This window comes from Apostichopus japonicus, chromosome 16 (assembly GCF_037975245.1).
Source record: "Apostichopus japonicus isolate 1M-3 chromosome 16, ASM3797524v1, whole genome shotgun sequence".
In the NCBI taxonomy this organism is placed as follows: domain Eukaryota; kingdom Metazoa; phylum Echinodermata; class Holothuroidea; order Aspidochirotida; family Stichopodidae; genus Apostichopus; species Apostichopus japonicus.
This window is the reverse complement of record NC_092576.1, coordinates 17361041-17373522: the sequence shown is the minus strand read 5'-3', so window position 1 is coordinate 17373522 and position 12482 is coordinate 17361041. Positions and strand designations below refer to the sequence as shown.

Here is a 12482-nt window from a genome sequence, read left to right as displayed (position 1 = left end):
TGGCAATTTCTTTTTGGCATTAACATCATAATTGTACAGACATGAAACAAAATGACGCAGATTGTATGACGTCAATGCCCTACATGTATGGAAGACATGGAAACAATGGGAGGTCTAAAAAGTATGACAGGCCTAACAGAATAAACAGACCGAATGCAAAACTAGTCTAGAAGCCTGAAGTGTGAGTCACCTAGACATAGACAAAGACAAACAGTTCGGAGAATTTGTTATAAACTGTACTTTTTCATGTCCCGCTTCAAAGCACTGGTACTGCCAGTATGAGCAGTATGAATAAATGTTCCTATCAGATCAAGGTTAGGAACTGTTCATACTGTTCATACCAGTGCTTTGAAGCATGAATGAGTGGACTGGGGGATCAAATATTAAACAGACATGCATGCATGACAAGAAGAAAACCTATAGTCATGTATACAAAGATAAACAGCAGAACGCAAGCAAGCATGACGGGACTAAGCTCCGTAACAAGCCTAGGCTGCGCAAATGACAGGCCTAAGCTGCGTGACAAGCCTAAGCTGCGCAACAAGCCTAAGCTGCATGACAGGCCTAAGCTGTGTGACAGGCCTAAACTGTGTGACAGGCCTAAGCTGTGTGACAGGCCTAAGCTCTATGACAAGCCTAAGCTGCGCGAAAAGCCTAAGCTGCATGACAGGCCTAAGCTGCGTAACAGGCCTAAGCTGCGTAACAGGCCTAAGCTGTGTGGCAGGCCTAAGCTCTGTGACAAGCCTTAAGCTGCACGAGGGGCTTAAGCTGCGCGAAAAGTCTAAGCTGCGCGAAAAGTCTAAGCTGCATGACAGGCCTATACTGGGTGGTAGGCCTAAGCTGCTTGAGGATCCTAACAGAATAACAAGTCAACATTACTTCTATGATATGCTTGTAAGATAAACGACAACCTCTGACACAAGTTGACAAGACACATACCCATCTAGTCACAAATTCAACTGGCTTTAATACATCATATATTACTTGCATAATGAATGAACAGTTCCACTCACCTTGAGGCTGTGAATATATGGCTGGAATTTGTAGCTATGGAGTTGATGGGGCTGGTGTGGGCTTTCATCTCGGCAATTAGGGAGCAATCGTCAACTTTCCAGAACTTCAAGAACCCTGTCCGGCAGCCGCTGATAAGGCACTGACGTCTCGGCAAGAAATCCAGGGCACAGATCCAGTCTTTGTGAGCATTTGTAATAGACTGCATAGAAACACACACACAAACATCAAGATTAATTGTGTTAAAAAGTTACTGGAGAAAACAGACCATAATGCACTTTCGTTATATCTTAACTCAGTTCTTGTAGTTTATTTAAAAAGACAAGATTGGTACCATCAAGCTATAGCTGCAATTGGTCAATATGCATAGCTTTGTTTGGTTAGATATCAACCATAAATTGGTCATTTTACACTTTTAGTTATTTTAACTACTCTGCCTTTTTCAATTCCTAAGAAAACTGTAGCTGTAGACGAATTGGTCCTTTTATTTTTTTTTATCTTGTGACCAAATTTAATGCTGTGATATGGCTGGAAGCAGGTTAATCCTTCAACTTGTGTTGGAAAAAACAAAATATTGCCCGCTATCCCAAAGGTTTAGCAGGATATCTGTGCTTCACTCCTTAAAATCTTGAATTCTTACCAATTGTAATCAATTCACTGACCAAAATGATAACCACAAACCAACAGCTTGAATTTTGGATGAATTCTGTTTTGATGAAATGATTTTCAGTAAAAGAAATGCCGTAATTATTTAAAAGAGAAGATGAAGCAGATTATGCCATTTTCTCAGGCATTTTGTTATTAATGAGCTTTTGGCATTGAAACCATCTTTGATATGGTTTATAAGAAGGCATCAAATTTACAAAGTTACTCTTTGTAATCAAAACACTAAAATGGCTTGCTCGACATTTGATAATATGAAGCAGATGGAGAACACAAAGCTGTCATAAGAATACTGAAGTAAGGACTGATAAAGGTGGAGAACTAGTTATTGCAAATAATGTTAAATGTTTCATAAGGTTTACTAATATCTTTCATACACAATCCTCGTGTCTGCTTTCAAAACTTGGACCATAGTATGTCTTTGCTGCTGTATACTGAAACTGCAATGACTTGAAAATTGATCCAGAACAGTAGAACCACAGCTATTCCAACGTGTGCATTTAAGCGCTGCTATATATATGTATATATATATTTATTTGTATTTATATTTATACTGGACTATGATATCTAATCTGCACAGAGCACATATTTTACAAATAATTAATTTATCCCAAAACTGCTGTGGGATGAAGTGTTATAATAATAATAACACATGCAGAAACACACCACACAGTGCAAAAACTAACACAAAGACAAACAACACATACATTTTACATAATTATGAATTTCATACAGCCACAGAATTTTGTAAGAATCATTCTGCAAACCACAAGGTAATTAATTATGCAAATAACCAAAACTAAGGGGAAGATATAATCTAAGCTGAAGTCTTCCCTGATAGTAGATATGTACATATATATACATATATATACAGATAAAACAGATAAAACTGCAAAAGATTGCATTCATGACAAATATATACACACAATAAACATGCTTAGGGTGAAAAAAATATCCAAAGACATAAACATAAACATACACACACATAATTGCATATTGCCACAAAAAGAACAAGGAAACAATCAAATTGAAGAGAAAAAAATTGAAAATAGCTACACACATTTCATCTTCACAGAGGCATACTCTAAAAACTGTTCAATCTTTAGAAACACAAAGTGATGTAATTAAATCACTCCTAAACCTCTGCAAACGCCTTCCATAGAAGCCATAGAAGGGATATAAAAACACATACGAAGAATTCTGTGACTTTCAAACTGTAGATGACGTTGCCATGGATACCAGCAGCAATAGGGCTACTGCAGTATTTTTTTTAATGATAGAGAAGGCATAATATGAAGAGATCAGCTGAAGGTGGAACCTGACAGGAGCGCACAGAAGCTTTTGATATTTCTAGTTTCTTTTACTGTATTTTTTGCCTCAATTTTTTGGGGCTCATGCTTCTTTATTAAATCTTGTTTTTTTTTGTTACATCAATACATATAACAACCAAGCCATTTATACTTAATAATGAGAGAAATAGAGATGAAATAACAGCCACCAGCATAAGAAATCTATCTCTTCCTTTGCCAAAAATTCTGGGAAAGTATTTAAGAGATGCTGCCTGTGAGAACATTTTCGCAAAGAACAGAAACAAGGAATCAAAGCACAGATCAAAAAAATTCATGAAAGATCATTTCGTTGCTGCGTTGCACAGTTCGTACTCTGTACACAGAGGACATCACGGAATGAAAATGGAAGCTGTCGACAAAGGACAGGATAAAAAACCACCCTCAAAGAGAGCGATCCCAGAATGAGACAAAGAGACATAGCATCAAACAAATTGAAGGGTAATTCTTTTAATGTTGAAGGAGACATGAAGTTTTTAGAGTTGAATGCACTTCGTACTTTGATATTTGACCCTGCAGTGACAGATTTAAAAAAAAAAGGAAAACGTCACACTGTTTTAGACACTTTTACACGGTTAATGTTATGTAACTTCATGTAATGTAATATCATTTCATGTAATGTAATGTACTGTAATGCAATGTAATGAAATGCAATGCAATGCAATGCAATACAATGCAATGCAAAGCAATGTAATGTATGTAATGCAATGCAATACAATACAATACAATGCAATGCAATACAATGTAATGCAGTGTAATGTAATGTAATGCAATGCAAAGCAATGTAATGTATGTAATGCAATGCAATACAATACAATGCAATGCAATGCAATGTAATGCAATGCAATGCAATGTACTGTAATGCAATGCAATGTACTGCAATGGAATGGAATGTAATGTAATTAATGCAATGTAATGCAATGTAATGGAATGAGGCACTGTGTCAAACACATAAAAAAGCTGCGGCAGCTGCAATACCCAAACCGTTCAACTTGGTAGGAATCGATACCAAAATATAAGGAATATCTCGGTAGACCACACTGCCTGTTGTATGAAAGTGTGGAGCTACAATAGACTATATGTCCTACACATGCAGCCTGGCTGCATAATGCTGCAGCCTAACTGCATGATGCAGCTTCCTCCATAGCATCCTGACCTTTGACATGGTGGTGCCTAAATGCAATTTTGCATGCTATTAAAATGACAGCGGTACAACACTTCAAACACAAAGGACTGCGAGAGGTTTCAGTACAAAATGTATCATTCGGACATTTAGGAAGGCCTATATATACATACCAAGGACTCATCCTTTGGAAGGGAGGTAAGAAAAGAATGTAATGAAACAAATGAAAGAATATCGATCTTCCATCATAAATACATTGCTGGAAGAGAACTATTACTCATGAGTGTCCGCCCCACACAGCTCAGCAGTACATTGGCCAATAGACATATATCGTACACTTTAGATAATTCAATCTTGAGGTAAAATACTAAACAAATGGAAAAGTGGACTGGAAATTTATATACATTACGTGTGGAAGTACTCATGAAATCCCCTTCCCTGCCATTCTCTGGACTGTAATATTAAAATGAAAATGAGGTTGTTGGGGGGGGGGGGTATGGTTCCTGGTTATATGGAATGCAAGGTACAGTTGGTGGCTTCTGACCGGCAGCCCGGACAATGAAATCATGGTAATATACTGACTGCCAGCAAATATGAGCTAAAAGCTAGGTGAGTAGAACACAGACTCTTAATCCTGGGGCCACTACTTCAAGCCAAATATTCCTTTCCATTGTTCTTTTTCAAATTTTACAAAAGGTCATATATATATATATAGATTTGTTTTGGTAACTAAGGAACAAAGAAACATCAATGGTTTTCATTATACGTTTAGATAAATTCCTCTTTATTCCCGTATTTTGACTCACCTTGACTTGATTTTTTTGAATAATGTTCCACTTCTTGATGGATCTGTCCCTGGAGCCACTGAACAGAAGCCGTCCGTCCGTGACCATGGACTGAACGCCGTCGTAGTGAGGCGGTTCTAGATTAGCTCTCGGCATCAGACACCCGCTTGCACATAGGGGGACCTCAAACAACTGGGGAAGGAAGAAAGAACAAGACATTAATGTCAACTACTCTTTCTTAGGTGACATTAAAGGCATTGAAGACTCGCCCCAAACCGTGTGCGGCCATCTGAAAAAGTCAACTTTTCGTTGATTGCAAGTGACGTTTTGCTCGTGTCGCTACAAAATGGAGACAGTACTGTAATGAAACGTGATACCTTGTTATCTTTTATCTAGACCTGAGATGTCCATCGCTGTATTGTTTGTATACTGTGCTGTGGGCAGCTGTAACATACTGACTGTACACTAGTGTCTAATTACCTATGGTAGAAAGCTATGTGTGTGTATTTTCTGGGATCGATGGTGGTGTCTAACACTTCTGTTACACCTCATTCGAAACTATGTCAGATTACCGGCATTAGACGTTTCTTTTTGCGCAAGTCTTTACCCCCTTAAGCACCAAAGTCTAATACCAGCAAAGTTTTACAAAGCCACGATCATTTGTCGTCTACTACTTTACATTGGCAACTTAGAAAACCAGGGTGATTTCTCCATTGATAGGTATTCCTCTATGGTAACAGTTACAATTCTTGCACAAAACATCACTGAGATAAATATTGTTTGTCCTCATTGAGTGAGATGAAACGTGTGACTTATGATGTAGAAGATTGCAATGATTCTTGGATGCATTACCGGACATATTGATCCCTCCATTACGTAGCTTAGTAAACTAATGATGTATGATTGATGACTTCAACAGATGATGTAGAAGATAGCAATGATTCTTGGATGCATTACCAGACATATCGATCCCTCCATGACGTAGCTTAATAAACTAATGATATATGATTGATGACTTCAACAGAATGATTAGCAGTTCCTGTTACCTGGACAGCAACATTTCACTAGTTTCCTTATCATCTTGGCATCATTCACCCTGGATGGATCCCTCACCCTGATACAACCATTCTTAGATACCTTACCCATATGACAGCATGATCCTGGGATCACTTTACTTGAGCACTTATTAAAGTAGTTGGATCCCTTTCTTTCACTAAACCATTCTTGGATCATTTATCAGATACCACGATCCTTGGATGTCTTATGTGGACATCATGTTTCGATACGTTATTTTTACCTTGTGAAGCTTGGATCCTTTAAACGGCCAATTTTTACCTTACCTTGATGTAATGATTCTTGGATCGCATATTTTGACATAATCAAGGTATTTATCTTTTTTTCTAGTTTCTATTTCTTATAGATTCAATAAAGTGATCAATGGATCATGGTGATTAGATCCCTTTGATTGAAGTAATAAACAATTGGTCCCTTTCCAGGACTACTTTTATTTGCATACCGTTCACCGGATCATCTACAACTACAGCATCCTTGACAAAATGATCCTTGGATCCCGCTAGTACTAGGTCTACATCCTTGAATACTTTAGAACTGACACAATCACACATAACTGCTGCAGATGGTCCACCAGACAACTTGCAAGTACAATCCTGGGATCGCTTACCTTGACATAATGATCCTTTGATCCCGCTAGTACTAGGTCTACATCCTTGAATACTTTAGAACTGGCACAAACACACATAACTGCTGCAGATGGTCCACCAGACAACTTGCAAGTACAATCCTGGGATCGCTTACCTTGACATAATGATCCTTTGATCCCGCTAGTACTAGGTCTACATCCTTGAATACTTTAGAACTGACACAAACACACATAACTGCTGCAGATGGTCCACCAGACAACTTGCAAGTACAATTAAAGCTGAAAACAAGATAAAAACAAAGGTTTTAATTGTTTGTGTATTAAAAATATGTAAAGTATTAATCAACAGCAAAACAATAACATAATTGTGACTGGTTATAAATACATGAGTGGTTCCCAGACAAGATAAGACAAAGGTTCTATTGTTTGTGTATTTAAAGTATGTACTGTAATTAATCAACAGCAAAACAATAATATAATCATTACTGATCATATATATAAATGAGTGGTTCCCAATACCACTCTCAAATCTGATTAAACAAACACATTTTGTTTAAGCCTTTTTCCCTGTTTCTCTTAAGTTTGATTAAAAGCTATAAAGTGGCAGAGACATGGATAGTTGGGATATTTTTTACCTATTCAAATCCCAGACCCTGACAAGGTTACCGGATGCGGCGTAGAGTTTAGTCGAGGTCTGATTCAAGGCTATATCGCTGATAGGGTTCTCGCCCTGCGGTAGGGTCAACGTCCTCGATGAACTAGCAGCGGCATTACTATCCAGGAGTAATCCCGAGGAACTGATGGGTAAGGATTATGAATATGCATAGGGATGATTGTAAATATTCAACAGTTTCCTTACATTACTTAACACACATCATGTAGAAATCCCCAGTAAAGTAATGGTGGAAAAGTGGAAAAGTACAAATATTGGCTTTAGATGCAAAAAAATATCAAGGAGCAAAAGGGCTGACCAAATACCTTAAAGTTACACACTTAGAGGAGCGTTGTGGTCAAATAACTGAGGCAATATACTTGTAATATAAGGATCCCTTCTTCTGAGTTATTGCCAAGACCATTATGTTGTGTCCCTTAGGTAAAGTACTAAATCTTCATTGCCCTCCCTATATCCCTTCAGGTGTATCAGTGGAGACCAGAGATGTAACTTGAAAATACAGCTGTCTGTGCCGAACTGTTGCTGCACCCAATGGGAAGTCCCCAAGAGGATACATTGATGTGGGGCACTGTATAGTTCCCCTGGTGCACATTTGGGTGTGTGGGTGTGACAGGTTATCAATGACCAGGTGCACATTTGGGTGTGTGGGGGTGACATGTTACCAACAACCAGGTGCACATTTGGGTGTGTGGGGGTGACGTGTTACCAATGACCAGGTGCACATTTGGGTGTGGGTGTGACATGTTACCAACAACCAGGTGCACATTTGGGTGTGTGGGGGTGACATATTACCAATGACCAGGTGCACATTTGGGTGTGTGGGGGTGTCATGTTACCAACGACCAGGTGTACATTTCGGTGTGTGGGTTGTGACATAGTATCAAAGACCAGGTGTACATTTGGGTGTGTGTGTGACATATTACCAACAACCAGGTGCACATTTGGGTGTGTGGATGTGACATGTTACCAATGACCAGGTGCACATTTGGGTGTGACATGTTACCAATGACCAGGTGCACATTTGTGTGTGTGGGTTGTGACATGTTACCAACAACCAGGTGCACATTTGGGTGTGTGGGTGTAACATGTTATCAATAACCAGGTGCACATTTGGGTGTGTGTGTGTGACATGTTACCAATGACCAGGTGCACATTGGGTGTGTGGGTGTGACATGTTACCAATGACCAGGTGCACATTTGGGTGTGACATGTTACCAATGACCAGGTGCACATTTGTGTGTGGGTTGTGACATGTTACCAATGACCAGGTGCACATTTGTGTGTGTGGGTTGTGACATGTTACCAACAACCAGGTGCACATTTGGGTGTGTGGGTGTAACATGTTATCAATAACCAGGTGCACATTTGGGTGTGTGTGTGTGACATGTTACCAATGACCAGGTGCACATTGGGTGTGTGGGTGTGACATGTTACCAATGACCAGGTGCACATTTGGGTGTGACATGTTACCAATGACCAGGTGCACATTTGTGTGTGTGGGTTGTGACATGTTACCAACAACCAGGTGCACATTTGGGTGTGTGGGTTGTGACATGTTACCAACAACCAGGTGCACATTTGGGTGTGTGGGTGTAACATGTTATCAATAACCAGGTGCACATTTGGGTGTGTGTGTGTGACATGTTACCAATGACCAGGTGCACATTGGGTGTGTGGGTGTGACATGTTACCAATGACCAGGTGCACATTTGGGTGTGACATGTTACCAATGACCAGGTGCACATTTGTGTGTGGGTTGTGACATGTTACCAACAACCAGGTGCACATTTGGGTGTGTGGGTGTGACATGTTATCAATAACCAGGTGCACATTTGGGTGTGTGTGTGTGACATGTTATCAATGACCAGGTGCACATTGGGTGTGTGGGTGTGACATGTTACCAATGACCAGGTGCACATTTGTGTGCGTGGGTTGTGACATGTTACCAACAACCAGGTGCACATTTGGGTGTGTGGGTGTGACATGTTATCAATGACCAGGTGCACATTTGGGTGATGGGAGGATGACATGTTACTATCGACCAGGGGTTAAATGTTGTTAAGTCGTGTGAGAAGACTTGACACTGTAACCCCTTTAACTTAAAACTCAAACATCAAACATGGTCCTAAATGTGGCACTAGGCATTAGACCTCATCTTGAATAAGTCAGTTCAATATATATTGGCATTTTAAGCATGTATAGACCTCGTACCTTAGTGTTTTGATACACTTTGTTGTGTTCCTCATATCCCATACACGTATATAGGCCGTGGACACACTGAATACAAGTTGAAGTGGTTCGCAGTATTTCACACACGAGACATTGTTGGGATGTCCGTCCAGCGTAGATATTTCCTGCTTCCTGTCAAGCTTCCAGATTTTCACTGTTCTATCTGCACGTCGAGGAAGAGGAGAAGAACAATAGGAGCTACTAATTACATGAGAAGAACAATAGGAGCTACTAATTACATGAGAAGAACAATAGGAGCTACTAATTACATGAGAAGAACAATAGGAGCTACTAATTACATGAGAAGAACAATAGGAGCTACTAATTATATGAGAAGAACAATAGGAGCTACTAATTACATGAGAAGAACAATAGGAGCTACTAATTACATATTAATCATCTTATATTCAAATCTTTAATCATTCATCAAAGCTTCATAAGCAGAATATGAGTCAATTTAATAAAACAAAAGTATCGACAGTTCTGCAAAACTATGGAATATTAAGTTATTTTCTTGTTAGACAATCCCGATCTACTACAAACTATCACAACATTTTGCCCACAAACTGATCAAAGTTGATGAGAATAAAGAAATATTAATGACGTTGGGATAAAATGTTCAAACTTGATGAGAATTCTGTGATGCCCATGCACAAACCTTTGGAACCGCTGAAGAGAAGATCTTCTGTGGCCTGCACCGACAGAACGGCTTTGCTGTGTCCCTCAGCGACAAAGGAACAGGTTAAAGGTGCCTTCACATTCTGGGCCTTGATGGTGACTGGATTGATGCTACCTCTTCATATTTAAAAATAATAATAATATAAAAAAAAAGCAGTTATGGTTAATATTCAGATATTCAACCCTCGTCACTTTCTTTTTATTGATGCAGTTTTTAATGTTTTTTTTTTTTAAGTGCATTTTACGATCAGTTGTTAAAAATATTTGAATGTTCAAAATAAGATTCAGGTTGATGAAAATATGCCAGCATTCGATATTTTGCTGCCAAATGAATGTTTATCAGCAAGTAATGAATGAATCTATATAATTCTCACCCTAAAAGATTTCATGTTTATTGGTTAAACACATATATAAAGAGCGAAAATGAGAATTTTGTTTTAAGAAAAACTGACTTTGTTGTTGTTGTTGCAAGAGATACAATGTTCCTTAATATGAAATCTTGATCAGCACATCATTTTTAATATTTGTCCATTATTTTCTTATCTTACACATGGATAGACACTGTCAGAGCAAGTAGTGTAAAATGCCTTTATTCAAAAACAAGGAAAATAACATAATATTTTCACGGAATAATTTAATGTTCAAAGTTTGTGCAGCAGTCTTGAAGTCTCTAAACTTTGTCTCACATAAAATATCATTGTTATACTGTGTGCAGACACTGCTACACATATTTACATTTACATAGCAATCTGCTCATTTTCCATAGCAATTTGCCCATTTTACATAGCAATTTGCCCATTTTACATAGCAATCTGCCCATTTTACATAGCAATTTGCCCATTTTACATAGCAATCTGCCCATTTTACATAGCAATCTGCCCATTTTACATAGCAATTTGCCCATTTTACATAGCAATCTGCCCGTTTTACATAGCAATCTGCCCATTTTACATAGCAATTTGCCCATTTTACATAGCAACCTGCCCATTTTACATAGCAACCTGCCCATTTTACATAGCAGCCTGCCCATTTTACATGGCAATTTGCCCATTTTACATGGCAATCTGCACATTTTACATAGCAATCTGCCCATTTTACATAGCAATTTGCCCATTTTACATAGCAATTTGCATAGCATTTTTGTGATGTGATACCACATAAATCAATCCCTAATAACGCAGGCACTTTAGAATTTCATGACTGTGTTAATGAAAGTATTTACCTATCTTTCTGGACATGAGCCGGGGAAGAGTTTTGCGTCAACCGTGAGAAGACATTCTCCGTTTTCGTTCTGACGGGTGGAGAGCTCGGTGGAGTGGTTGAGGGGGTACCATCACTAAGAAAGAGAGGGATGCAATCACATCATCACATATAAATATAACTACTCCAACTGGAATAAATTATGAATGATGAACATTATAATTGATATATATATATTGATATTTTATAATTATGATGATTAATATTAATTGTTCACTCTGTCTTTTAGAGTGAAGAGAAAAGGCCTGCATGAGTGAGAGACTTAAATAATTCAAACCATTCATAGGAATATTGATGTATACACAATATATACACACACATAGTACTTACCATTAAATGACAATGAACCAATGAAAAAAATAGACTAGTGCCAAAATCTTTCAATCTAAACAATTTAATCTGAAAGTATCAGACAATTGCTTCAAAAGTTTTCACTTCTTGGAAAACACTGACTAGAACACTCTGATGAATAAGTAGGAGGATTAAAAACCTTCCTTTTTTTTATTTAATAGTACAACGGCTGTATTTAATCAATCAATCAATCATGAATTAGATTGATTAAAGTCAACCTAGGTTCTGATTTCCATAGACAAAGAGGAAGGGGTGGGGGGAGTTGGATCAGCAAGAGGAATGAGGAGAGGGTGGATACTTATTGTCGTTACAGATTCAGTAATCTATGAATTTCCTATAAGCCTTTATGGTTAGTAGTTGATTAGCCCACATTTGTTATCAAACAATGGAGGATTTCTTTTATGGACCTGGAGGGGGCTAAATTTCATTTTAGTAACACACAATTCATCTGGAAAGACAATGCAATCATTGTTTGTTGCTACCATGTAGACACCAGACATATAGCCATACCCAACACTTGAAAGATTAGCGATTTAAATGTCACTGAAAACCAGAATGAAATGTTTAATGGTAGTCTGGTGGTTTCCAGAAGATAAAATTTCTGTCCGATGGACAGCCAGAATTTTTTTTATTCATTCATTAAGAAACAGATCTACTGTTTTAATTAATGAATAAGAAAAATCAGACCCTTGCAAGGAAAAAC

At 38.2% G+C, this 12482-nt stretch overlaps 1 protein-coding gene across 5 annotated transcripts in view; it reads right to left on the bottom strand.

Annotated features, from left to right (window-relative positions):
* The window catches only part of LOC139983801 (kinesin-like protein KIF21A), a 90067-nt gene that overhangs the window by 7456 nt on the left and 70129 nt on the right, over positions 1-12482 (bottom strand). For 4 of the 5 annotated variants that reach the window (XM_071997577.1, XM_071997576.1, XM_071997579.1 and 1 more), the window contains 7 exons: positions 11391-11504; positions 10149-10285; positions 9473-9653; positions 7224-7385; positions 6744-6867; positions 4950-5120; positions 1014-1213 (listed from right to left, as the gene is read on the bottom strand). In XM_071997577.1, coding sequence (XP_071853678.1) covers positions 1014-1213; positions 4950-5120; positions 6744-6867; positions 7224-7385; positions 9473-9653; positions 10149-10285; positions 11391-11504 — 1089 coding nt within the window. Of the gene's footprint in view, positions 1-1013; positions 1214-1258; positions 4329-4949; positions 5121-6743; positions 6868-7223; positions 7386-9472; positions 9654-10148; positions 10286-11390; positions 11505-12482 lie in introns of those variants that run through there. The other variant, XM_071997581.1, reaches the window with a different exon arrangement.